The 27,646-nt window shown below is 45.6% G+C and overlaps 2 protein-coding genes and 1 long non-coding RNA gene across 13 annotated transcripts in view; 1 reads left to right on the top strand and 2 right to left on the bottom strand.

Annotated features, from left to right (window-relative positions):
• Positions 1-3,278: 3,278 nt before the first annotated feature.
• On the bottom strand, positions 3,279-4,399 carry LOC123383871. Its single transcript, XR_006594180.1, has 2 exons — positions 4,215-4,399; positions 3,279-4,082 (listed from the first exon to the last, which is right to left on the bottom strand). It is a non-coding gene; the product is annotated as an uncharacterized LOC123383871 (long non-coding RNA).
• Positions 4,400-4,448: 49 nt separating this feature from the next.
• On the top strand, positions 4,449-26,449 carry TMEM243 (transmembrane protein 243). 4 transcript variants are annotated; one of them, XM_011280359.3, is made up of 5 exons: positions 4,449-4,646; positions 5,330-5,629; positions 23,374-23,424; positions 24,386-24,490; positions 25,848-26,449. In XM_011280359.3, exons 2-5 carry the CDS (start codon positions 5,552-5,554, stop codon positions 25,968-25,970), a joined length of 357 nt encoding a protein of 118 aa, XP_011278661.1. In that variant the 5' UTR covers positions 4,449-4,646; positions 5,330-5,551; the 3' UTR covers positions 25,971-26,449. The 4 variants fall into 4 exon arrangements, with proteins under 4 accessions (XP_011278661.1, XP_011278660.1, XP_011278659.1 ...); XM_011280358.4 differs by lacking the exon at positions 4,449-4,646 and adding an exon at positions 4,796-5,094; XM_011280357.4 differs by lacking the exon at positions 4,449-4,646 and adding an exon at positions 4,796-5,124.
• Positions 26,275-27,646, bottom strand: part of DMTF1 (cyclin D binding myb like transcription factor 1) — a 46,214-nt gene continuing 44,842 nt past the window's right edge. For all 8 annotated transcript variants that reach the window (XM_019825402.2, XM_019825405.3, XM_019825404.3 and 5 more), the window contains one exon: positions 26,275-27,638. In XM_019825402.2, coding sequence (XP_019680961.1) covers positions 27,529-27,638 — 110 coding nt within the window. In that variant the 3' untranslated portion in view covers positions 26,275-27,528. The remainder of the gene's footprint in view (positions 27,639-27,646) is intronic.

Below are 27,646 nucleotides of genomic sequence, written 5' to 3'. Positions count from 1 at the left end.
TGATTCCCACGAAACCCTACAGAGCAAGAATTGCTTTGCTCATTTCATCTTAATTACAAAAGTGAAAACGGAGGCTCAGAGAGGTTAAGTAAACTGCTCAAATTCATCCATCTACTGAGGGGGTAAGTCAGGATTCAGACCAAGTGTGTGGACTTCAAAGCCTATGATCCTGACTTGTCAGATAGTAGAGTGAGGATACACAGTGGGACTCCGGGTCCTGTTACTTAGCCTGATACTCTGTGCAGAAACCGGTGGTTCCCTGGCTGAACATCAGCATCATCTGGGGAGCTTTGAGAGACACTGCTGCCTCATCCTTAGAGATTCTGATGTAACATCAGGGTATTCCAAAAATCCAAGTGTTTTAATGTCCAGCTACTGCTTTCTGTGACGAACTCACTGTAGAGACAACAGAAGAGGAGAAGCAACAATTAAATCACAACTGAAATGAATGAGAGTTATTTAGCTTCAAAAATGGCTTCGTGAGTTTTCTGTCTCCTGCCAAATTGTGGAAGTCTGTCTGTATAAGTTTAGGAGTCATTAGCATAGAGATATAAAGTGAAGCCTTGAATGTAGATGAGCGGGCTCTTGCAAAGCATGTAGCGAGGAGAGAAAAAAGCTAAGAACAGAGCCTTGGGGACTAATACTGAAGGGATGTGTGGAGGAAGAGAAGAGCGCTAGGACAGGATATTTCTAGGATTTTTAAATGCTAAGTGCTGCCAAGAGGCCATGTAGGAGAATGCCTGAAAACCCGTGGATTCAGCACCAAGTCCTCATGGGAACGTTTATGGCGGAACACTGGGGGAGCAGTGTGGGTGAACAAGATTTCAGTGACTGAGGCCAATGTGCGAGGGAAGGAAGCAGATACAATCTATATGGACCTTTTTACTGAAATGCTGGCTTTAACAATGTGTCAGTATGTTTTCAGCTGTAAGCATGAGAATCCCCAAATAAAAGTGACTTACACAATAGAGACCCTCCCATTCAACACACACACACACACACACACACACACACACACACACCACATATATAACAAGAAGCCCAGAGGTGGACGGTTCAAAGATTTAGACTCTAGTTGGCTTCTCTGGGATACTTTTGGCCACCCCTTCATGGTCATGAGATGGTAGAAGCATCTTCAAATATTACATCCTCATATGACAACACCTAAGGGACAGGGCTCCTCTTATACCTCTCCTTTTGTTAGGGAGGAAACCTTCCTGAAAGCCCCAAGCCGACTTGCTCTAATGACTCATCACCCTTAACACCCACATTGCCACTCCCCCAGCTATAAGGGATCTCTCAGTGAGTGAACATCTGGCTTTTTTTCCTTTATACTGGGAAGCAGGCTCTGCTTTCAAAGAAGAGGGGAGGAGAAAGATGGCTATATAGGCAACCACAGAGTTCCACAGAGAGTATGAAGGGAACATGATAGTCAGAGGAAGACATGGACTTAATGCAAGTTTGCCACATGTTTGTGTTAACATCTTTGAAGCTGGGCATGTTTAAATGCTTTTCGCAGATAAAATATAATAGTGAGATCCCCATGATTGTGAGATGCATGGAAAGTAAAACATGAGAGACGGACAGGTGTCTCTTCCATTCTAATTGGAGGGAAGGAGAAATGAAGAGGGTGGATACCCTAAATGTATTGGTTTGCTGTGGACTTGAGGGGATCACCCCTGATGGCTTCGGTTTGTTTCTTGTGAAGTGGGTGACTGAGTTCTCTGACAAGGGTAAGGGGGACACAAGACAACACAGGAGAGAGTTGCCCAGGCAACACAGGAATTCCAGCTGATTTTAAGGGCTCAGTTGAGGTTGGCTGCCCTGAATTTAAAATTATTCTAATCAGGGGAAGTTGTGATTTTTCTGTCCCCTCCAGCTGCACCACACGCCTGGCCATGGGGGTTGAGAAGGCACAACGGCTAGGGGACTTTCTGTACAGGTGTGACAAAATAAATGCGACAAGGGAACTGAACGCATCATCTAAAGAGCAATTTCACTGATGTCACACACAATCTGAATGGGAACAAAGTGAAAACAGGGGAGTAGATCCACTGGGAGAAAATCAAGACACCAAAGGATCGGGTATGGAAGTGGCCGAAGGACTGATGTGAACGAATGAATTGGAAGAATTGGAGGACAAGGCTTAGCAAATGGGCTGACTTATTTCAAACATGGTACCATTCTGGGTGTTGAAAACATCCAGAATGTTGCATTAGAATGAGTGGCTTACGTATGATGAAGATCGAGAAATGACAAGCTATGGTATTGGAAGGGCCATCTATATGGCCTGAGGCACAATTTGTAAAAATAGAAGTGGATGAAAGAAGTGATTTTCAAACTTTAATGTGCCTATGAATCCCCTGGGGATCTTGTTAAAATGCAGATTATGATTCTGTAGATCTGGGATGAGGACTGAAGCTCTGTAGTTATCACGAGTTACCAGGTGATGCCGATTCGTTGATCCGGGAACCACACTTTGAGTGGCAAAACACTGGATAAGCCCACCATCGACTTCTACACATACTCTATTAAAAAACCTTCTATCCCACTTTGCTGAAGGGGATGGACCTTAGAAAGTACGTGTTATACCTGGTCCCACTTGTTGTCTTGTTGGGGTAGAGGACCTGATGCAACTAGAAACTACCCATAATCTGAACTCAGCTGATTGAAATTTCTCATGAGATTCTGAACTTACACACTAGAGACTAAGTCTGCAAATCATTGGTGGGCAGTGGCTCTCTAAGACCTATTTTCCCCAAGTTTAGCAGCAAAACAAGCTTAGGCCATATGTCACTTGAAATTTTGGGGAGTAGCAATCAGGAAGAAGCTGGTTCTTAGGATAAAGAATGGAGCACAGGCACAGAAAATTAATGAGACGAAAGAATAAAGTGCTAGAGTGAGAAGGTGATTATCTCCAACTCAACCTTCCTCCTCAAATACGCCCTACCCAAGTATGTGGCCTCTCTGGCCTGCATTGTTTGTTGACTTTCCTCACACTGGCTAAATCATACTCTTCCTTGGTGTCTTGATTTAGAAAGCTCCTTAAGGAAGCTTTCTCTGCCAGCTGAAGCTGGTGGGTGGCCTCCTATGTGTGCCTATAGCACCTCTTGGTGTCCAGATCATAGCATTTATCACCATGACAACCACCATTGGGATATTTATTTGCCAAATGTCTTATATATTCTCTACGCATTTTTCTTGATAAAAACTAGTTGAAGTTAGATATTCTAGTTCCATTTATTAACATCATTTTCACTTTTTATATAAAAAGGAGCTCAAGAGAGATTACATGACTTGCCCAGGAGCACATAGTTTGTGGGTGGTGGTAATTAGGGTTTGAGAGCAGAGATGATCTACGTCAAAGCTTGTCCTCTTAGCCATCCTCTTTCCCCAGACTCTTGATCACTGCATTGCCCTGTCTGGTGGTTGGCTGGTACAGAGCAGTTCTCAAAGGTATTTGTTGAATGGATGTGGCTGAATGTGAGTGAATGAAGCTATTTGTTAAGCCAATTAGCCTTCTAACAGAACTGAGTGAAGGATTGTGTAGTACTGCTGTTAAGAAGTCCTTAACAAAAATATCTTTTATGAAATCTATAACCGGTAGATCAGATGTGCACCACACCATACACTGCTCAGCGTCGCAAATTTTCGAATTGATGGTGGTTCTTAGTCCATCCCTTGTCCTAATCCCTCGACCTAAACGTTGAAAGACCACCTGGAATCTTTGCTTGGACTCTAAATATTATATGGCTACAGCATTCCAACATGGGTTCTCCCTGCACACAGAATTGTCAGAGCTCTCTCTAATCTAGGAGCTGCAGTGTCCAGCGAAGCTAGCGTGGTTGCGTTTGTTTCCCAACACTTGTACTGAATATGACTCCAAATGCAGTGACACTATGTCGTCCACATCCAGTTGACTATGCTGTAACACCCGGGAAAAAGGTTGACACATGAAGCGTTTTCCGTGGCTGCTAACACGCTTAGTCAGCACAATCACTAGCAGGATGAGTGGGCAAGTCAAGGAAGTATCTTCCTTACAAGTATCACGTCCCAACTGTTCTTTAAACGCCACAGGATCCCTATCACAGAACAAAAAAGAGAAATACACAAACAACCCTAAACCAAATTTATCAGTGACCCCCGTTGCGTCCTAGTCGTACAAAGACTAGGCTGGTTGTTTTTAAGATCTTTTCAGCCAAATGCAAAGCTACCTTCAGAAATGTTTTTTGCCCACGTGGATCGCGCAGACGCTAATTACTAACGGGCTAAGAAACACGCAACCAGGGAGACTGGCCGCACCTCCGGGAATAAACTGGCACCTCTAGAAATAAAGCTCCGCAGCCAATGCGGCGCCACCGCCCGCGGGATTGGCGGCCTCGGCCGTGACGTAGCCTGGGCGGGCCGAGTCGGTTTGCGACAGAGGCCGCGGGTCCCGGCCGGGGAAGCTGAGAAGAGGTATCTGCAGCGCAGTGCTCGGCCCGCGAGCTCGCTCTTCGCCAGCCCGGAGGGCTTCTTTCTTCAACGCGCGATTCGCCGGCGCTGCAGAGCCTCGACCCCGAAACCCGGCGGGGGTGTGAACCTGAGACCAGCAGACCCCGGCGAGGCCAGGACTCCCCAGCGCGAGGGCGGCAGGGGACGCAGAGGTTTGGCCTGCGGGCGCGGGGCGGGCGCGGGGCGGGCGCGGGGCGGGCGCGGGGCGGGCGCGGGGCGGGCGCGGGGCGGGCGCGGGGCGGGCGCGGGGCGGGCGCGGGGCGTTTCCCGGGAGGGTGGCCAATCTGTGCAGGGCCGAGGCGGGATTTTCTCTTCCGCTGGCGCGGTCCGGGCCGACTCTCCTGCTGAGAGAGGAACGGGAGCTGCTGAAAGCTCGACGCTGCGCTGGTAGTTGCAACACTTGAGAGGGGAACCGAGTTGCCCGGCGCGGCTGCGGCCGCGACCTGAAGCTGCACCGCTGCGGGAGAGGTCCGAGGAGCGCTCGGCTCGGGCAACTTCACTTCTTCCGCCGCTCGAGAATTGGAGGGGTGGAGAGGTGCCGGGGGTTTGGAGAAGGGCTTGTAATGAATTCTCAGGACCACCGCCTCCTCGAGCGTGGAGGTATTGGTGCTCACCAGAATACTTAGAAAGGTTGGGAAACTATCACGTAAAGTAGTGGGGTGGTGAGGGGTGGGGATCGTGGGTAGCCCCGGGAGCGCGGGACCGCCGATTTGCTTTGCAAGCCGCAGCGTCCGGCGGGGTTGAGCGCCGAGATTTGGGGAAGTGGGAGCTGCCCGGGCGGGGCGTCCCGAGGAGACTCGGCCACGCGCTGTTTGTTTCCTTTCACTTCCTGCAGCGGCCGCTCGCTATGAGGAGGGCAGCGGGCCTAGGGCGGAGCGGCCTCGTCCCCCGGGCCTGAGCGCCCACCCGCTGCCGCCGCGGGACGTCCCCAACCCTCCGGGGCTTTCGGCCATGGGCGCTCGGTGAATAGGCGACGTGGGGAGTCGTGGACCTGCCACTTCGGGAGGTAATGCTGGCTCAGTTTTGAGTGGCCCGGGGAGAGCGAAGAAACCCTAAAATGGAGGACTTTACTACCAGGACGTACGGCACTAGTGGCCTGGACAACAGACCTCTGTTCGGAGAGACGTCGGCCAAGGTGAGTGCGGACCCGGATTCCAGGGTAATGGGTTTGTGTGTCTGTGTGTCTGCGCTCCCGCCCAGAGTCCTGGTTGCGGCCCCGGGAAGCACTTGTGGGTAGAAAGAGCTGTTTCTTCTATCCTGCTTCCCTCTTAAGATGTTTGTCCTGCCACTTGGCTCCTTTTTGGGGGTAGGGTTGGCCCGGAGCTCTGAAAGCAGGGGCGGGGGGGGGGGGCGGGGTGGAGAAAAGTTCAGGAAGTTCTGGGCTGATAGGGGCCCTTCAGGGGAGTGCGGAAGCCTCTGTCCGTGGGGGATCGAGTGCTAATCTCTGAGAGGCTTCAGGTGTGAGACCAAAGCTTTCGTAAGAAAGAACCCTGCAGAGGTGCTTCTGATTAGTATTTATCTAGAGCCATTAAGGGTTTATACTGAGGCAGCCAAGCAAAGAAAAAGAGGCTTGGAATGAGATTTTCTTTGATGGCATTCCATTCCTGGAAGGGATCAAAGAGTCTCTGGACCTAAACAAGCTATAGTATCTTGTTTTAGCCTTCTGACAAGGATAATGCCTTCTTACAAGCTTTATCATGTGATGCTCAGGGCCAGTAATTGAAGACAGAGCTCTTTTCCTGTCTTCAGCCTAACTTTGAGTTGTTTTGGCAAGATTAGCCTGTGGTTTTTTTGTTTTTGTTTTTGTTTTCCAGCTAGAAAGTGATCTTGGTAACCTTTCACCCCTGAAAAGGACTTTCAGGCCTCTCAGAAAGGAGGGCACGTGTGGAGTCCAGAGCTTCTTGGGTTTCTCAGCTTTGGTGGGGGACCTCTAACACCAAGGATTGGAAACTTGTACACCCGGGAGTGTGGGGCATAGTCCTGAATTTGGGCTGCCAGCCTGCCACAGGGCAACTACTTTATTTTTTAAATTCTTTGTGGATGTCCTTGTTTTCTTAAAGTATCTTAACAAGAAAATGCTTTAAGCTTGATCTCTAGGAAGATGCACCTTGTTTATTTGGGGGCTTTGCATAATCCCTGCCCGCATTGCTTGTGGTTTGAGAAGCATGGTTGTAGTTTATTAGACGTACCTGTTTCTGCTACAGTTAATTGAGCGTTACGTGACAGGCCCTGGGGATCCAAGGAACACAGGTGAGGGAAATATGTAAACTAATGTGATGCGTTGGATCTGTGCTATGGCGGGGCATAGAGGGGTATGTTGGGGTACACAGGAGAAACTGGTCACTTTTGTTTGGGAAGCTTTGGCAAGATCTTGGATGGCTTCTCCATTCAGATTTTCTGATAGCCTTGGGCTTTCAGATATAAATCTCCCTAAATTGGGGTTTAACAAGAAGAGGATTTGAGTCCTGGAGAGTGGAGGCAGCAGCTTGCTGCTTGTTGGACCCAGGGCACCTGACTGTCCAGCTGTTCCAAGAGCTAAGAGGTTCACTGTCAGCCTCATGTGCCTTGGTGCACAGATTGGGGTTCTGGGTGATGTAGACTTCTGACCCCCTTTTTAAGCCCCACAGCCCCTGAATACTGAGGTGGATGATTTGGTAATGGACTTGATTTATAGAGGCACTGAGAAATATTGATGTTTTCTTACTTGCTTGGGCCTAGATAGTTAATGACTGTAAGTTTCCTATTGCCTGTGATCAAGTTGAAACCATCCAAGAACCTTTCAAAATGTTTATCTGTTGGCTTCATAATTAGTTAGTCCAAGAGTCTATGGGCCTGGCATTATTTAGGCAGCTTTGGGCTTTTATGACCGAAGATTTGGCTACTCAGAGACAACGTTAAGAATAAGATAATTGGGGCACCTGGGTGGCTCAGTCGGTTAAGCGTCTGACTTCTGCTCAGGTCACGATCTCCCCGTTGAGAGTTCGAGCCCTGCATCAGGCTCTGTGCTGACAGCTCAGCGCCTGCAGCCTGTTTCAGATTTTCTCTCTCTCAAAAATAGATAAACATTAAAAAAAGTTTTTTTAGATAAGATATAATTCCAAATAACAGAATTGCTCCCTTTAGCCCCCTCCATGAGGCTGACAGAATAATTGGACATAGAGAAGTTACACAGAACTGAGAAACAGACCAGTGGTCTGAGGATGGGAGAAAACCTCGTGACTTTTTTTTTTTTCCAGTCAGCACAAAAGTGTTATTTCTTTTAAGGATAACAATTAAACCATATCCAGGGTCTTAACTTACAGTTAGAAGCCAAAGCGGCATCTATTTTTATTTATTTTAATGTGTATTTTTGAGAGCGCGCGTGCGAGCAGGGGAGGGGCAGAGAGAGGAAGACACAGAATCGGAAGCAGGCTTCAGGCTCTGAGCTGTCAGCACAGAGCCCGAATGCAGGGCTCAAACTCAGGGACCATGAGATCATGATCTGAGCTCAAGTTGGATGCTTAACCGACTGAGCCACCCAGGTGCCCCCAAAGCGGCTATTGAAAGCATTAGCTATTGAGGTGCAGTACACGCACTCAGGGAAATTGCTTCGCCATCTGAAGCTTACGTCAAACTTTGCTTGGTCGACAGCTGAGCTCTGCTGGTGTCTGGGTGTGGTTAAGGGTAAGAGTATATCTATGCATCGTATGTCTTACAAGTTGAGATGTCAGGTGTGAAGAGACGGAGATTTGTGTCTTTAAGGACAGCAAATGATTTTATTGGAGGATCTGAAGTGGGCAAGGCACAGGAACTGGGTAGGACATGTTGCAGTGGAGCCATTCCCATGGAGGACAGTCAGTGCTAGAGCAGGCTGGGTTACTGCAGACCCAGAGAAAAACCTTCATTGGCCCCTACGTGTAGGTTTTCCCTGCTTGCTCTCTTTCAGACGCTAGGAAACTGGACACAAAAGTCACTTAACAGTGAGACTTAATACGTTACAACTCCTGAGGAGAAAATCCAGAAAGGGGAAAGCCTACGTCCTGTCATAATCTGATAGAGCCTCTGAGCTTCCAGTAACCATGTTTGCTCTACAGCAACTGACCACATAGAGCCTCTCAATTTTAAATCGAGAAAGGACCAGAGAGCTTTAGGTCCAGTCTCTAGCTTTAAGGCAAAGGTGACTGAAAGCCCACAGAGCAGAGCAACGTCTTAAGAGAAGTCGTGTGTCCTCAATGCTACAGGCACCCTGCTAGGCGTTCCACTTTCCTTTGCTTGGTCACTCAATTCCTTTGTGAGGTGGGCATTGTTACTTTTGGAATTAAGGAAACCAAACACACAGCAGGCTGCTTGTTCTGTCACACTACTAGTGCTTGCCTGGTAATGTTTTAACAACTTGCTTTCATGAGTTGAATAGGATAGTAAATGGTAAATTATGCAGTCTGTGCTACGTACTTTGTTCTTTATTAAAAATTCTTTTTTAATGTTTATTTTGACAGCACACGCATACAAGTAGGGGAGGGGCAGAGAGGGAGAGAGAGAGAATCCCAAGCAGGCTCCACGCTGTCAGTGCAGAGCCCGATGCGGGGCTCAAACTCCCGAACCATGAGATTATGACCTGAGCCCGTATCAAGAGTCAGACGCTGATCTGACTGAGCCTCCCAGGAGCCCCTGTGCCACATTCTTTGAAAAGCACTATAGACATTCACATACCAGTTTTCCATTCACAGGAAACAGGTGAGTCACAGAGTAAGTGAAAGATACTAGAATCTACTGTAGAACAACTGATATGTAACCCACTGGGACTTGAGCAGCTCTCTTGGGCAGTCTCTGAAGGAACTTTTGTTTTCACCTGTACGGGATGCACATACTTCATTTACCAAAGTCCAAACTTACTCAAACTTAGAGTTTGGTAAATGAAGTATGTGCATCGTGTACAGGGATCCCGTACTCAGAATTCTGCATGATGCTTAGGAATACCCTCTCACATAGAGCCATAGAGGGAAAGGCGAAGTGAAGCAGTTCTGTCATTACCTAAATATTGAAGGGATAATAGACAAAGAAAGGAACGATGTTTATCTTTTTGGAAAACTGTCATTCCTTTGGAATTACATATTGCTAGGTGGGGTGGCTTTAGAATCCTGGTCAGAATGTTGTTTTCATCTATTTTTATCCATTCCCAAGTTCTGGGATATAGTTATGTATATTCTCTAGAGTGAAAAACAGCTGTTGGCACAGTTACCTGGATGGATATATCTGGGATTTCTAAGCCTATGCTCTAGCTTAGCATTTTCTAAAGGAACACTAGCCAGTAGAAATAAAGTGTGAGCTGCCTATGTGATTTTAAATGTCGTAGTAACCATGCTAAAGTATAAATAGGTAAAATTAATTTTAATACGTCTTATTTAATTTCCTATCAAAAATACACTTGAGGGGAGCCTTGGTGGCTGAGTTGGTTGAGCATCCGACTTCGGCTCAGGTCATGATCTCACGGTTCGTGAGTTCAAGCCCTGCGTTGGGCTCTGTGATGACAGCTCAGAGCCTGGAGCCTGCTTCCGATTCTGTGTCTGTCTGTCTGTCTGTCTGTCTGTCTCTCTCTCTCTCTCTCTCTCTCTCTCTCTGCCCCTCCCCCACTTGCTCATGCGCACATGCGCGCGCTCTCTCTCTCTCTCTCTCTCTAAATAAACACAAAAAAGGTTAAAAAAAAAGTACATTTGAGGGGCGTCTGGGTGGCACAGTTGGTTAAGCTTCCGACTCTTGGTTTCAGCTCAGCTGATGACCTCATGGTTTATGAGTTCAATCTCCATGTCAGGGTCCTTGCTGACAGTGCAGAGCCTGCTTGGGATCTCTGCCCCTCCCCTGCTCACTCTCTTTGTCTCTCTCAAATAAATAAACTTAAGTACATTTGAATGTACAATCAATATAAAAAGCAGACATATGTTTACATTTCTGGACTAAGCCTTCGAAATCCAGTGTGTATTTTTCACTTTGAGCCCATGTCAGTTTGTGCTGGACACATTCCGGGTGCTCAGTAACCACAAACAGCCAGTGCTACATTATTGGACAGCACGGTTCTGAAGCAGGTGAGTTCTTAGTTATGGTGGTTCCATAATCATTATCACAAAATATTTTTCTTTGGGACTTCTCAGAACCTTGAATATGGCAATTTTCTCAGGGACTCTGATTGGAGAGAGTGATAAGTAGTACTTCTGGACTGTTGGTGACGTAGCCTTTTAGGACTGGCACGAGGTGTTATGTATGGAGTTCTTACCTCCCCCATGGGAGTGTTCATGAGACCAGTTTCTACAGGACACCCTTTGGGAAATACTACCGTACAAAGCCTCATCCTTTGCTCCTTCCTTCCTTCCCTCCCTCCCTCCTGAACTAAAACCTGGAGAAATTCCCCCTCTCTTGTGCAGGGCAGTCTTTGTTATTATTATTGTTATTTTTTATTGTTTTTTAAGTTAATTTATTTGGAGAGCACACACACGAGCAGGGTGGGGGTAGAGAGAGAACCCCAGGCAGGCTCCAGGCTGTCATGCTGTCAGCACTGATTTACGGGGCTTGATCTCATGAACCCTGACATCATGACCTGAGCTGAAGTCAAGAGTCCGATGCTTAACAGACTGAGCCACCCAGGAGCCCCTCCCTCCAGGACTGCCTTTAAAAGTATGCCTTAGGACAACACATAGTTGGGTGTCTTTCTGTGTAATGGAGGGGCGCTATGTTAACCTCAAGCTTGTGAGTCGGTCTTCGTTCGGTTTGCTGGCTACCTTCCCAATCATCTGAAGTCCGTGTGTTCCAGTGCAGATGGGGTGAACCCAGGCCGGGAGGGAGAGGATGGCTGTCTCTGGGGAGAACGCAAACCAGCACCTCCTTGCTGGAGCAAGCAGGAATATACTGGTAGAATATAGTATAAACTGCCTTCTAGACCAGCCTATTCTGTTGATTTGTCACTGATCCCCAAAATAAGTGATTCATTTTCTAAGGGGGTGGTGATGGTGGTTGGATGTTATAGAAGAAAATGATTTTGGCCAAGGTGCATACATTGAACTCTGATGACCGGGGTGGGGGTGGAGCGCTCTGTGTAGAGGACAAGTTACTGGGCCCTGAGGCTCAGATCTTTGGTTCCAAAGGCAAGAGTTCCGTGTACAAAAAGCATCCTCTGTTCTTTTCCTGTAAACAAAACATATAAAATTGTTGGGGGCGGGGGGAAGGTCTTTTTATGTCCGGTACTCCAGTTAAAGCAATTCAGACTTGGGGCATGTGGCTTCTGCAAATGATAGTGTAAAATGAGAGTGCTCCTTCGTGTCCTTTTTTTGTGGGAGGGTGGGTTTAAAGGTTGCTGCTTAATTAAGGACAAAGCTGCGATTAATGGTTATGTCTGGCTGCCGCCCTTCCCCCTGCCTAGAACCCTGAAGTCTTTCCTCTGAGGGGTGCAGGCTTTAGCTTCTTTCCTCTTGACACGGCTTCTGGGCAAACCTCAGAGCACAACTCCTGTCTCCCTCATGGGAGAGGTCGTAGCCCAAGGGACCAGATCAACCGTCCCCTTGCCTCTCAGATAGCCTGACAAACCACTTTGAGTTGCGGTTTCTTGTGCTGGAGACAGTTCAGGATGATTCAGGCCATCGTTTGTTTCTTCCCTACCATAATAAATTTGCTCTTTCTCATCCTCAGACCAGAGGACTGGGGATCTCTGGGGGTTGGACTCTGGCAGAGGTAACTTGGGAAGGCTCTCAGAGGATGGTGGTGCATAGAGAGGGCTGAAATGTCTGGGTCTTACCCAAGCTGTGTGGACACTCAGGGCAGGCTGGCGCCTCTCCACCCACCTCTTTGCTTTTAGCTGTCTCCCGCTATGGGCAAATGCTGTTTACCTTTCCGTAGCATTGTTGCCGAACCCTGAAATCGGATTGGTGATGTGCAGTAAGCCTGTCTCTGAGTCACTGGGTGTGAAGCAGAGAAAGTTGTAGTAAGAGGAGGGCAGCCCAATAAGAAGACAGGGGAGCATCGCCAAATCTGAGTTGCCCTATTGAGCCTAGGAACATGATTAGCAGAATATGTGGCAGTCATGGCAGGATGTGGATGGGCCTTGAAACTTCTCAAGGGGGCCTCGAAACTTCTTGAGGTTATCATGTGCTGTCCTCAGAGTCTTGGTGCCAGCCAGAGGGTCCTGATATGTTAACATGTTAACCTGGTGTCTGTTACCGGTTCTGCAAGACAGACATTTCAACTGGCATCCCACTCCTGGTCTCTGTAATTAGCTTCAGGAAAAAGAATGAAAGGACAGAGTTAATAATTGTGTTGCAAGGTGGCGAAGGAACGTGTCTGTATGCAGCCCCTGAAGTTACTACGAGGGAGAGCCTCTTAAAGGTTTAAGTGAGTAAAGAAACCTATTCCTGAGGTTCAGCACCCTCTCTTCTCCAAATATCTGAATCCTGTTCCGTTTCCGTCTCCACCTTAGAACCTTTCTTAAAACCCAGCCTGCACCCATGCTGCCCTTAAAGGAGCCTGGTGGCCAGAGGTGCCCCCTGGAACTTAACTCCTTGTGTTGTCTGGGATTTGTTGAGATTGTGCCTTCCTGACCCGAGTGTAACCTCCTTGAGAAAATCCAGCTGCCTCATTTCTCCAGCCTCTCTGGCACTGGGTGTAATGCCTTACCCAATTCTTGGAGTTACATATGCTAAGCCTTAAGTGAAAATGGAGCAACATCAGAAGGGTAACCTACATTCTTGGGACATACTGGGTGACAGTAGAAGAGGGGGCTGGTGTTCAGAAACCTGGAACACTGGATACCACAACAGGAAATGGTGCTTCAGGCTCTCGTGCAGTTAGAGTCCTCATGTGATCCTCTCCTTGCTGAGCTTCAGCAAAGGGGCAGGTAGGAAACTTCATACAGTATTGCGTAAAAACTGTAAACCCAGGTTGGCCTCTAAGAGGGCTGTCTGGTCTGCTGAGTTGTCCTCTCGATAGGTGTGAGTTTTGCAGGTGTGTGGTGGTGGGCTGGGTCTACTGAAATGAGTCCTTTTTTTCGTACGGTCAGTCTATGGGCCATGTATATGTATGATCATACACACACACACACGCAGCGTTTTAAAGTTTATTTTGAGAGAGTGTGTGCATGAGCGAGAGGGGCAGATGGGGAGAGAGAATCTCAAGCAGGCTCTGCACCGTCCGTGCAGAACCCAGTGCAGGGGGCTCCATCTTATGAACCGTGAGATCACGGCTTGAGCTGAAATCAAGAGTCAGAGACTTAACCAACTGAGCCTTAACCAACTTAACCAACTTAACCAACTTAACCAACCAACGCAGGCGCCCCTCTAATATTTTTTGAGCTGCTTTAGGATCAAGTGGGTTGACAAATTTGAGTGTCCCTGTGGGAATGATGGAATGCATTTGAAATTGGGGCTGACTTAGAAATTGGGGCCAGGATCTGGACCGTCTCCATTCCCGCTCATCTCTGAGGACCCAACATGTCATTGGTAAGACACCTCATTAGATGTAGAAATAATACCAATGCCATATTAGCAGCTGTTGACTGGCTCTGGTAACTGTCACTCTGTTCTAGGGGCTTGACATATATTATCTCTAAATCCTTAGAGCAACTGTACATGTTTGACCACTGTACAAATATGGCAATTTAGGCTTAAAAGTTGAGTGACTCCTCTAAGGACATAGGCTGGCATATGGCAGGAGAAGAAATCTGCCTGGTCCATCAGGCACCTCACCTCATAGTGTTGTACTCTGCCTCCTGTGCTGAAGGTCATGGCACATAAAATAAGGCATTTCCTGTGGGTACCAACTCTAGGGATTATTTTGCCCCTTAAACTTGTGGAGTAGGTTCGTTCTCTATTTTTACTGCTGCCGAATGTCCCTAAGTGGTGCTTTAATAAAATTAATACATTTCAAGTGCACATGTCTATGAGAAAGAATCTGGTGGGATGGATATACAAAAGTATTCACAAATGCAAAGTGCTTCAAAATACCGATCTGTGAAATAAGGGAAACACTTAAAGATGTTTATGCATGGTACTTTGTCCAAAAGGAGATGGGGGGGGCTGTTGGTGTTCAGATGTACACGCAGTGGTGGTGGTCGTGGTGCGTTTGTGAGAGTTGGGGGTGTGAAGGTGATAAAAGCATGGGCGTGTCTGCGTTCTCATAAATACTGTCTTACGCTGCCTCTGCTCCTGGCATCGTTCAAAGTCCCATGTGTCTTCAGGAAGTCTGAGCAGTAGCACCTATGATCAAGTGCACTATCACCTAGATTTTGCCAGTGAGATAAGGTGTCCCCTGACTTTCCACCCTTTGGATGCTGTCCCTAGGTTTGCTCCAGATGACAGTGTGAGGGGTGTTCCTACTTAAGAGTATGTAGCTCTGGGGGAACCAAATGAACCCACTGGAAGGTGTGAGATTTCCTGCTTCATCTGGGCCCCAACCTTCCGTGTTTTACGTCCTCTCGGTATGTTTATTCCTATAGGGCTGGCTCTTAAGACCTCTGACTGGGCCATTCCCAGAACTTTCCTGACAAGAAGTTTTGCACTGTGATTTGGAAGAAATAAAAGGAAAATCATTTCCGAGAATTGGCCACTTATTTATGGTATTGGAACCCTTACGTTCGAGAAATGCAAAGACTTTTGAAACAGAATTGTAGGATGTGGCTCAAGGGTCTGAATCACTCAGTCTGGTTAACAATGGTAGGAAGTGGTGTCCTTTGGACATTTCATACGTGCTGAATGGATTGTTTGCTCTTTCCCTCATAAAAGAAGATCATCACTGTCTTTAATGACGTGAAGCTCTTGTGGGTTATGGAGGATAAGTTTTGAATTTAAAATGGGGTTGAGGCCTTTATTGAAAGAATGAGCACAGTGCTGGAAGCTTGTTCTAGAGGCTAGAGAAAATTATAGTTGGGGCACCAGATCGGAGGGCTTTTGAGTCCTTAGGCCTTGAAGCAAATGTAGGATTTTTGACGGGAGGAGGTGGCTGGGAATGCCAAGCAGGAGGTCCAGCTGTGTCAAAGGGGTAAGAGCAGGAAAGTCCAGGAAATGGTAAAGGAACTCTGAGCACCACTGTGACAGAGGAAAAGCTGGGCTGGGCGGAGAGCCTTGAATGCTGTACTAGGAAGAATGATTTTCTTCTGGAGGCTATAGGTTGTTGAGTATGAATGTATGTATGCTTGTATTCAGTTATTAACTGAGCGCATACTATGTCTGTGGAGGTGTAATATATGTTGGGTAGTTATCTTTTTTCACAGAGCACGTGTGTACCACACGGAAGATAGAAAGGCATTAAACAAATCATTTTTCTTCTCTCTCTCTCTTCCTTATTATAAGCTTCAGTCATTCTGCACCTCCCCCCCCCCCCCTTTTTATCCATCTAGTACCCAAGCTTACTCCTGCTTCGGGGCCTTTGCACATGCTGCAGTGGCTTGTTTGCAATACCCTTCTGCCAGATCCTTGCCTGTGTCATTCCTTTCCCTTATAAAGGCCCCTGCTCAGTGTCACATCCTCAGGATTCTTTGACCTTTTTTTAAAAATAGCCCCCTATCTCCACCCTGGTCACTCTCCATTGACCCTGTTTGATTTTCTTCCTAATTTCCTAACACTTTGCCTGTAAAATGAATGGAGAATGAATGACCAACATCAAAGTGGGATGCAGTATGGATGGAAGGCTCTTCCAATGTTGGAGGGAATTGAGATTTTTGGGCTGGAGATGGACTCCATGAAGGAGAGATTGAACATAAAGCCGGAAATGGTGATAATTACTTGAGCCAGGAAACAGGTGCAGGATCAGAGAAGCTGGTCACCTTTTGATCCTCTTCAGGCTGAAAGGGGTGGAAACAGGAGGAGTTATCTTTCTGTTGTTGGCATCTTATTTATTTAAAAAATTTTTTTTAATGTTTATTTTTGAGACAGAGAGAGACAGAGCATGAGCAGGGAAGGGGCAGAGAGAGGGAGACACAGAATGTGAAGCAGGCTCCAGGCTCTGAGCTGTCAGCACAGAGCCCGGTGTGGGGCTCGAACTCCTGGACTGTGAGATCATGACCTGAGCCAAAGTCGGACGCTTAACCGACTGAGCCACCCAGGTGCCCCAGCATCTTATTTTTAAAAGGATGTCTGCTGATGTATAGGCTTCAAGAGTAGGATCAGGAAGCTGAGTTGAGACGGATCTGCAAACCGGTTTCTGGAGAGAGACAGCGACAGTTCACTCACAAGGCAGTGGCAATACAGTGAAGGCTCAGCTGAAAACGGGAATTGGCAGTAAACTCAGTGTGTATTTCAGCTGATATTTGGGCATCCAGTATGTGCTGGGTACTGTGGTCAGCAGAGGGAAATGACCAGTTCTACTCTCCAGTTCTCTGGCACCTTTATACAGTCAGAAGGTTCTTTCCACTCTGGACAGCGGCAGCTTCCCAAGCCACATGGCTTGGTTTTGTCTGAATTACAGAAAGGTTTTCCTGCCAGTGGGGTGATGCAGGCTGGTGCCAGGGTGCGCAGCTTGGAGAGAAGCATTGGGCTGGATTGCAGCCATGTGGCCGTGTGTAGTGAGTGGCCCACAGTGTGACAGTGAACAAGGAATACGTGGCCCCTGGGAGACGCACGGGAAACTGGTAGGTAGGGTTAGGACAGTCGAAAGGCTTCACAGCGAGGCTTCGTGCCAGAGCATAGAAGCGGTCGAGGGTTTGGAGGGACTCAGGACTGGGTTTTCAAAGCATGAAGAGCAGATGAACAGATCCACTGGGGAGTTTTCCATGCATTAGAAGCTGCTGACTACATGGTCCGAAACTGATAGGGGGGCCCTCAAGTTAGAGCTTTGGTGTAACTGATGGGGAACGGTCTAGTCAGTGGGTGTACATAGGGCAGAGTGTTGCAGGAATATAGATGTGGCAGAAGCAGGTGCTGAAATAAGTGAAGTAACTGAGACGAGGGGAAGAAGTCGACCGGTTATTGCCAGGGACATATATTTTAAAGAGGATGCTTTAGTCCGTTGGGGCTGCCACAGCAAAATACCACAGACTCAGGGATTTTATAAACATCAAATGTTTCTTTTCTCTTTGTTTTCGAGGCCGGAAGTCCGAGATGAGGTGCAAACACAAGCTACAACCTCACATGGCCGAAAGGGCGAGGGAGATCTCTGGAGCCCCCCATCAGGGTACTAATCCCATTCCAGAGGGCTCTACCCTCGTGGTCTAATTATGTCCCAAAGACCCCACCTCTTAATATGGTCACATTGGGCATAAGGGTATCAGCCTGAGAAATTGGGGGACACACACTCAGCCCGTAGCAGAGGATATTAACTGAAGTTGCTAACTCCACCTGGCCCGTGAAGCGGGGAACACCCTGCACCCTACAGCCCAGCCCAGTGCACTGGGGATGAGTATGAGGGTGACACAGTCTCTCTTGGGGACCGTGTTCAGAGACCGAGGCAGCAGGGGAAATCCAGGGTGTGGGAGAAGTCTGCAGGTCCACGAAGCCGTTTGCTCACATGGAACAGGTTTTGGGGGCTCACAGGGATGGCTCACAGGACTTGCAAGTGTGGGTATGAGGACTGATGGGAGAACATCTAGTGGGAGGGAGTGGGTGTGCTGGGATCTCTGGTGTTTGAGGAGCAGGGTATTAAGGAGTCACAAAGTTAGAGGCGACACCAAAAATGGAATTCTCAGTCTTACCCCAGCCCTTGGCCCCTCTTGTCTCCTTCCAGGGAGTGGAAGGGCACGTTTCCATGGCTTTGTCCTTCCAGGGGTTTTCTTTTCTGCAGAGACCCTCCTGTTTTCCTTCCTCCTACTCTCTTGGAGTGACCACCAGCACTGCCGAAGGACGGACTCCGCAGCAGGGGCTGCTGCCGTGCCTCCGAAACCGGGGCTTGGTCTTGCCCTGGCGGAAAATGCATAACTGGGCTTGTCCTCACATAGGGAAACCTAGATAATTCCATGGAACTAATGGGACCTAGCCTGGGAGGCACCAGTGGGCTGTCGGGCCTTTGTGGCTGGCAAACACCTGACGTTGTGGGCTGCGGAACCAGGCCGTCGCTTGGGTGCAGTGGTGTCCCCGTCCCCGTGCTGCGGCGTGCCCATCCCGGAACGGTGAGGCCACGTGCTCTGCTGCCTGGGAGCTGAGATTTCTGAGCTGGGCCCCCGATGAGTGATGAAAGTGGCCTCTGGTGGTGAGAGACCCTCTAAGGAAAATGCCCTCTGCCGCTTCTCTTGACGATTCTCTCCTCCGAGCGCAGGAGGTGTGCCGGGCTGCACGGAAGACAGGCCGCGTGCCTCGCCCTAAGCTAACTGCCAGTCCTGATGGAGGATACGGCTCAGAGAGCGTATTGCGATGCAGGAAGCATAAATCTGGGCAATGTGATCTTGGAGCCCCAAGACCAGCACATCTCTTCCTGAAGGGCGGTGAGGGGGGGAGGTGGGGTGTGCCCGAGGATGGTGGCCAGAAAGGAAGGACAGTGGACTTGCTGTTCGAGTTGAGCTCTGAAGGGTGAGCGGTCAGATAGGGAGTGTGGCACGTCAGCCATCCCACCTCCCACCCTACAGCTCACTCTTTTGAGAACATTACGCCCTTTGTTTACCTTGTGGGTCAACGTGAGACGGTTATGTGTTAAGTAGCTGTGTTTTCTGCATCCGTGTATTTGCAGAGACCCATGCCACGAACTCTTAGATCCAGAAGTTTGTCTCTTCTAATGATCCAGTGTGCTTAATAATTAGCAAGCCCTTTTAAACCCTATTGCACTTCCCACTTGGTTGTCAGGAGTGCTTAGGGCTAACATTTGAGCTTAAATCAGAAACGTTTTCTTCGCTTCAATTTATATATGTTCGTCATCTATCTTTCCACTTGCCAAACCCCTTTAGAAAATCTGCCTTGATCTTTTTATTGTTACTTAAATGGGTTAGAATTTTACTACAGTAGCCCAAGTCCTGAAATCCATTTTGGAAGTAGACAAAAAGTAAGTGGCTCTGGAAATGTTAGCATTCCCAACAGTCTAGAACCAGGATGTTTCCAGGTTGCTGAGGGCAAATGCCAGTTTTTGGTTATTTGGGGAGTTATTGCCAGTTTCCTCCCAGAGCCATCATTAAACACCTGAGCATTTGACATGAGTTTGGGGTTCTCTGTCTTGTATCAGGATGCTGGCTAATGACTGACCAGGCAAGATTGGGGGCTCCTCTGCTTTTTGATTGCTGGGGAGTAGGCCTTCTACTCTGGCCCAAGTGCAGTCTGAAGCTGATGATTCAGAACCAGAAACTGTTAAAGCAGGAAGGGACCAGATACCATGTAGCCCAATCCTCTGATGTGGTAGACTCAGAGTTAGCCAGTGGCAGAATGGAGATGAGAACCTTCGTCTCTTTAACTCTTAAAATTTCAGGGTCCACACAGATTAGTTTAAGGATTCTTAGACCTTTGGCCTCCATTTTGCTAAGAGCATTGGATAGACTCGGCCATTACCTGCCTTATGACCTTGACAGATGAATCCCATTGAACCTAGTTACTCATTAGTAAATGGAGATTGTATGTTCCTTACTTTACGGGGTTACCTTCTGCCATCCCAGGTACAAACCATTGGGATGTATGTTCTTCGTGTTCTCCTTCTCCATTTCAAAGTTAGATGAAGACTTAACTGCTTTGGGCCCAGGCTGACTCCAGCCCCTTTTCTCAGCTCTGACAAAGCTGGCTCAACTCTTGGCCATGTCCATTTGCCATGCTTTTGTTCTCTCTGGGGTCTTGGTTAAGTTCCTTCTCCATGGGCCACCTTTTCTTTGCTTTTTGTTCATCTGCTAGTCCTCTTTCAGATTTGACTTTTCTCTTAGGTTCTCTCCCTTTCGCCTTAGTGCCCTCTTGAGCTCTGGATGGTATCAACTTGTGGAAGGTAAAGACCATTTTATTTGCTGTGTTTGCATCTGGAATATAGGAATTTTTTTCATTTTAATGAGATATAATTGAGATGTTTAAATGAATAAATCGCTTACAAGGTTATACATGCAGAATTCCTCACAACACTATACTCTATTTTCTGTGCTAATGTGTACATATATATATTTATATATACATAATATGCATATAAGCTAAGACTCTGAACTTGTTGCTGAGTCTTTGGCAAGGATGTCCCAATTCTGTATCCTATCCTGTCTGCAGGTAGGATCAAGGCTGATTCTGATCCTGTCGGGCTTTCTGGGGGAGTGAAAATAAGCAGCAGTACAAGGTCTGAAGAAAGATCTGGGAGGGGAGAAGTTTTGATAGATGGAAATAGGATAATAAAACTGGGGAAGAGAGTTTCTTTGAGAAATTATTTCTTTTCATGTACTTTTTTCTGATTTGGTGCATATTAGTTTGAAAACTGCCCTTTGAAATGCTGACTATTTATAATTATTTCTTTACAGTGTTTTCTCTTTGGAGACTGGGACCTGGGAGAGCTACTAAAGCCTTGAAAAGTAATCTCTGCTAAGTATCTTGTTCTGTTTGTCCAGACCAGCTGTAGCAACTGTAGGTGTTCTTCCAGTGAGAAGTGTCAACAGAATCCACTCTCTTGGCGTTGAATCCTGTCTCCTTCACTTACTGATCTGAGACCTTGGACAAATTGTTTCCCAGAGCCAATTTTGTCACCTGTAAGAGTCCTAATGCCACTTCACCCCAGGATTTGTAGAAGATAGGTACAAGGTCTTGACATAGTTACCATCCCTTCACTATTACTATTATTTTTCCTCCTGCTCTGGATCCTAATTGGCATCTTGCTGTTTGGACATAAGTGATGCTTCTTGGCTACCTCAGCGGAACCTCTTCCCTGTCTTCTATTGGTAAAACAGCTGTTGTTGTGAGGTATAAACCTCACAGAGCAGACCTTTGTAAACTTTTGCAAATCCTTGGAACTCAGAGCAGATATTCTCAGTACAGACAGGAGTTAAGTTGAACCGTTTTCCCAAGGTAAAGACAATGGGGCTCCCGTTAATAGACGGTCTCTACATCTTAGGTTAAGACACACACACACACACACACACACACACATTTGTCTTGCATGTGGAAAGAAGTGATTAGTGATTGTAATTTTCCCCTGGGTCTCTTTGCTCACAGATGGTTGTTGCTGGGCAGGCTTCTCTAGCTATGGGATGAGAAGTGAGGGTGTGGTCAGTTGTTACCTTTGTCCTCCACAGTGTGTGAATTGCAGTGGCCTTGGTCTGCAGAGTGGTCTGTCCTTGATTAGATCAAACACACCCAGTATAATGCTTGGCTTTCCTTCACTTTTCCCTCCCAGCTTTGCCTGCCTCTTAACTTTGGATTCTTATCTTTAAATGCAGACAACTTGAAAATGGCTCTGAATTCAGTTGCTTCTCTGTGCTTGTTCCTGGGCCTTTCCATCTGTGAGCTTTTGTTTTCTGGCTGCTCGTGGTCCATATTCCGCTGGTCCTTGCTCAGATGTTACCAGAACACTCATTAATGCCACTGATGCTCAGTTTTGACTTCTCAGAAATAAGACTACTTGGTATTCTCGCTGCCTGAAAATAGTGTTTCTTAATCAGGTCTTAAACTCTTAGGACTTTGTTCTGTAAATCCATATATTATACATGTATTATATATTACTAATATTATATGTACACTAGTTTTATATATGTATAAAATATTTGAACTTTTTAGTCCCTACAGCTGAAACTTTATTTAGCCAGTGATCTTGATTTGGGAAACATGTTAAAAGTTGCTTTTTACTTGCTGTATGACTTTATGCAAATAATTTAACCACACTCAGTGGACCTAAATTTATATTAACTTATAAAATGAGGATTGAATTACATGAGAAATTAAAAAAAATTTTTTTTTAATGTTGGTTTTTTATTTTTGAGAGAGACAGCACAAGTGGGGGAGGGGCAGAGAGAGAGACAGACACACACACACACAGAATCCGAAGCAGGCTCCAGGCTCTGAGCTGTTAGCACAGAGCCTGATGGGGCTCATGAGATCATGACCTGAGCCGAAGTCAGATGCTCATCCAACTGAGCCACCCAGGTGCCCTAGAAAAATTTCAAACCATCCTGTGGAATTGATTGGGTGGGCATAGGAATGAAGAGAAGGCTCAATGGGTAGGACCCCAGGCTGCAAATTCAGCCATATGATTCTACTTGTTTTACATATTGAAGGTTTTTGCTACTAAGTAAGTTGGAAAAGCACTGGACTAGATGGTCTGAGTTTGCCTCCAGCCCTGGCATGGTGTGACCTCTGCTAGCAAAAGCATCTCCTTGTAAATGACATTAGAGAAGGACATGTAAGCAGTATCACAAGTAGGTCCAAACTCACGGCACTCAACGTGCAGTCGGGTTCTGATCTCTTCACCACGGCTCTGGGCTGGCCATCCTAGTGGCTCCCGTCCCTTGGCTTCTGTTCAGACTGTTCCCAGCGTGCGTTGGAGTATTGATAAGCATCCCTTGCCCATTCAGTCCTTCCCAGCTTTCAGAAGACTGTAGTGTAAAAATGGCCTGTCCTTTCAAGGAACCATTTCTTTCTTTTTTTTTTTTTTATTTTAAATATTTACTTATCTTTCAGAGGGAGACAGAATATGAGCCGGGGAGGAGCAGAGAGAGAGGGACACATAGAATCCAGAGCAGGCTCCTGGCTCCACGCTGTCAGTACAGAGCCTCATATAGGTCTCAACCTCATGAACTGTGAGATCATGACCTGAGCGGAAGTCGGATGCCCAACTGAGCCTCCCAGGCGCCCCAAGAAACTTTTTCCAACTGTCTTCCTAAAGTACCTTTTCCACTCTGGTGGCTCAGTACACTTTGCCTTTCTGGCAGTTGTATGTATGTGTCAAGCTCAGAGAGAGGCAGGAGGACCTTGGTGTCTTAATTCTAAGTCACCCCAGTGGCTAGAATTGTACCTTTCTGAAAGTGGATCCATCACAGGGCTAAACAATTATTTTCTATTTCAGGATCGAATCATCAATTTAGTTGTTGGCAGCTTAACATCCTTATTGATTCTAGTAAGTACCTTTATTTTGTGTCTTCTGCAGGCTCTGAACCAAAGTTATTGAAAACTTGAGTATTGTGGTTAACACTCAAACCCAAAAAACAAAAAACTTAAAAGGGGCCAGTACATGACCATGTGAAGTACTGAAGTCATAGGTAAATTAATGCTTTCAGTTTCATTACTGCTTGAATAAAACTGCAGTTGGTAACAGGAAGAGCTAAATTGATTTCAACCTTCAGTTGAGTATATGAAATAGCACACAGCAAATAACTCGATTTTCTGAGTTTGCCTTGTCTAGGAACGTTGTACATAACCTACAACTGCCCCCTTCTACTACCTTAATTTATTACTAAAGCACATTCATTATCCTTTGGTTTAAAAAGATTATTTGGTCATGTAACAGTTCGGCATCCTGTGTAGTATAGCTTGGTGTTATCACTGTAAAATAAAGACAAGCTATATTTTCTGTGGTCTAAAGATGCCACATTTTTATTAACTCTACGAATTTTAGTCAAGTTTGTTTCATTGACTTCTTAATAAAAAGAATGGGTATCATGTTTTATCTATGGTAGAAATAGAACTCCAGTGTATTAGAAACCTGAGTATTCTCCAGAATGTTCAGCAAAAACTGTTTTGGTTTTCATTTTTGTTGAAGTATTCAAAATAACATAACAAAGGTTGAACTTTTTCCAATGTAATCCTTAATCCTGGAATGAGGTTTAAATGCTTTCTAATCTTTTTGTTAAGAGGGTTTTTTGGAGCTTCGCTAGTTTTCTGAGCTGTGATGTTTTGTCTCCTTTGATGAAAGAGGAAGAGAAAGTGCTAAGAGAAGTAAGACACTGGAACAGATTTACAAATACTTTACTATTAACATACCTGGTGGTAGATACTATATAATAGGACATTGCTTAAACTCCAGTCTAGCCTACTATTGGAATTACTCCTAAGGCCTGACACAGTTTCTCTTCATACAGGTAACGCTGATCAGTGCTTTTGTTTTCCCTCAACTACCTCCAAAACCGCTGAATATATTTTTTGCTGTCTGCATCTCTTTGAGTAGTATTACTGCCTGCATACTTGTGAGTACTACTGACAACCCTTGAGGGCAGACTGCTGCAGTGCCTACCTAGGACAGATTCCCAGCCTTAGATCTATAAGAAGGGGTGTGTCTAGTTACCCCCTAGTCCTGGCCCCACCAAGAATGTTAAGAATTCTCAGTATTTACTAATTTTAGATATTTTCTTTATCTTTGGAATCAGTTTCCTTTTCCCTTAAATCTCAAAGTTAAGTTCCTATCTAAAGGAAAACTCTTTTCCTTTGAAAGTGAAAAACAAAAAACCCCAACAGGAGGAAGGGGAAAAAAAAAAGAGTTAAGACTTGGGTGGCCAAAACTTAAGGTTTAAGTTTAACTTACTTAATTCATCTTCCTTCAAGGGCTACAACATACAGGGTCCAACAGGCTTTGGCAAATGCCAGTACTGCTCTTAAGGGAAGAGATACATAGCACTCTGGATTTGTTTCTGATAATTACAAAATTAGTCTATTTTAATCTCTGTGCATATCTACCCAAATGAAAGTAATTAACCCAAGAATCTCCTGGGAAATCTTAAGCTACAGTTGTATCCTTATCACAAGAATGTACAATTTTACCATAAAGATGCTTGTCTTTTACGTAAAGGAACAAAGATGGTGATAGGTCCTCACTTGGATATTGGACAGGTGCTTAGTCATTCATTAGTTGGCTTGTTGTTTCATTTCTTTTGAGAAGAGGTAGAACCAAAACTATAAATGACATCCTTAAAAACAATAGTTTTGATTTACATGGGGCTTAAATCTTCATAGTGATGTGTTTATCTAAATGACTTCATTTGCTCGACTCCTATGATCTGAGGGAGACTTGGCCCACGCCCTTCCAGAGCCTTTGGAACAAAGCTACCAGAGACGCTCCCCACCCTCCCGGCCTAACGCCCCGGAATGACACACAGGGTCTAGTTTGGTATAAAAGCTCTGATTTTGTATTGGCAATCTGACTCTGCTCCGTGAATTTAAAAGTTACCCTCCTTCCCAGTACCTAAAGAGAGCTGTACTTTTTACTCACATGGAATTAAAACAGATCTACAAGGTACAAATTCTTGGATAGCTGGTCAGTAACTGGATGACTATCGGTTTGAACATTACCAAAGGTGAGAAAGCAGGAATAAGCATAATCTTGGGTGTGGACACTCGGTACTACTAGAAAAAAGGGAAACAAAATTACATTCTGGCTGCATTAGTTTTAGGAATGTAGACTAAAAGTAAAGAGGGCCTCATTGAGGGAGAAAAGTTTACATGGATGAAATCTGTCACAGTGGAAAAAATTAGTTGAATTAAAATTTTTTAATGCCAGGACCAGTGACTGTTAATTAAACTTTGATTTAATGCTTCTTTTCTTTTTAGATCTACTGGTATCGACAAGGAGACCTAGAACCGAAATTTAGAAATCTAATTTACTACATCTTATTCTCGCTCATCATGTTATGTATATGTGCAAACCTGTACTTCCATGACGTGGGGAAGTGAGGCTGCCGAGGAGAAACACTTATCAGGTCTCTGCGAAGCTGTACACTTGGACTGTAAGAGCTGGGTCAGGTGTGCTGAAGAATCTCCTGTGCAAGTCTGATACATGATTTTCATGTTAATTGTAAATCTAAAATTCCCTCTTGCAGGGGAGACGTATCCTAGATTGCTTTGCTTTTTTCTTTAAGGAGCTGATGTTGCACTGAAACATTCCAAACCTTAAAGCTCAAACAGCACAAGCAATTTTCACTTTTGAAATTAAAATTTTTTATAATGTAGGTGCATGGCGAAAGGCTATGTGACAATCTTGCATTTTAAGACAAATATTCTTTTATTTCTGTTAAACTGAATATACAATTGTTCCCTAGGCAACCAACTTTTGCTTATAACTACAATTAAATTTCACATTAACAAAACACGGTGAAAAGACAACTTTGATTGTGAAGATCTAATTACAGTAATAAATAAAATAATTTATACAAGTTTTTTTTTTGTTTTGTTTTTGTGTGTGTGTGTGTGTGGCTTTTCTATTGGGGTCATGTTCATTAAAGTCCTAGAGGCTAATTTTGGTTTAACCTTCTCTAATACAGGAATGACTCTTGATTTCTTTGCTTTGCTAACAGAAGCAAATTTTGTGTTTTTAAACTGCCTGAGAGGGAGAAGTTAAGTGGCACCCCACCAGCTAATGCACTAAAGTGAAGGGCAGACTGCAATACCTTCCTCAACTATTTCCTGGGTCATCTGTATAGCAAAACATGTAAGAAACATGCCTGGTATGGGGTAGGCAACTTTCCTTCCTTTGTCATTTAGTTTAATTTTACTTCAAAGTGCTAACTTTGTAAACCAACAACGGGGGGTTCCGAAGGGGTGAAAAGTCTGCTTAGCTTCTGGTGAGCTGTGTTGCTACTCTCTTCCATATTCCCTTTAAAAGTAGTAAAAAACCTGTAGTGAATTTTAATTCTTTTAATGCTTTTCTGTGTACCCAGCCTAAATCAGCTCCCACTGCCAGCAATGGGTAAACCAAAAGCAACCGCCACACAATCGTCTCTTAGGTCTCTGTGTGTGTGTGTGTATGCTGGTTAACTTTCAGACTAAGGATACGTAACATTTTTGAGGGTCGCTGATAAGCTCCACACCATGTTGACAGGACTTCTCTGAAATATGAAAAGGCCTGCTTGAGAATGGATAGAGCCGTGTCTGATCTTCAGAGATGAATATCACTGCTTTTAAAACAGAGTAGTTAAGCTTTGGTGATTGTAAACTTTTTTTCAGTAGCTGAATGAAATTCCCTGCTGTCAATTAACACTAATCACAGGGATCTATGCAGTTAAGTCCTCCATACTCGAGTCACCTACACACTGTCATAAGACTAGACCTCAGATGATCCATTTAAAGGAGGTAAAAAGTCATAGCAGCAACACTGTATGTGGCTTCAGCACTGTAGCTATTTAAAAGCCATAGGAATGGTAAATTCAGCCTCTTGGGAGTTGCTCCTATTTCTTTGGAGATGTAATTAACAGTGTGGCTTCTTTGCCTGAGGTACCTGTCTTTTAAGAATTACCTAATGACAGTTGACCAAATCTTCAACATCCTTTGAGTCTTCTGAAACAGGACTGCCCAAAGATGATCCAATGATATTTGATTCTTCTCGATGATGTTGGAGTATTGGATCTGTAAGA

Source organism: Felis catus, chromosome A2 (assembly GCF_018350175.1).
Source record: "Felis catus isolate Fca126 chromosome A2, F.catus_Fca126_mat1.0, whole genome shotgun sequence".
Classification (NCBI taxonomy): domain Eukaryota; kingdom Metazoa; phylum Chordata; class Mammalia; order Carnivora; family Felidae; genus Felis; species Felis catus.
Note: the sequence above shows the minus strand (reverse complement) of the source record. Positions and strands in the feature narration are given on the sequence as shown.

Coding starts and splice junctions, on each gene's coding strand:
- TMEM243 (XM_011280359.3), top strand. CDS start 5,552: ATGGAGGACTTTACTACCAGGACGTACGGCACTAGTGGCCTGGACAAC. Junction 5,630..23,373: donor TCGGAGAGACGTCGGCCAAG/GTGAGTGCGGAC, acceptor TTTCTATTTCAG/GATCGAATCATCAATTTAGT. Junction 23,425..24,385: donor TAACATCCTTATTGATTCTA/GTAAGTACCTTT, acceptor CTCTTCATACAG/GTAACGCTGATCAGTGCTTT.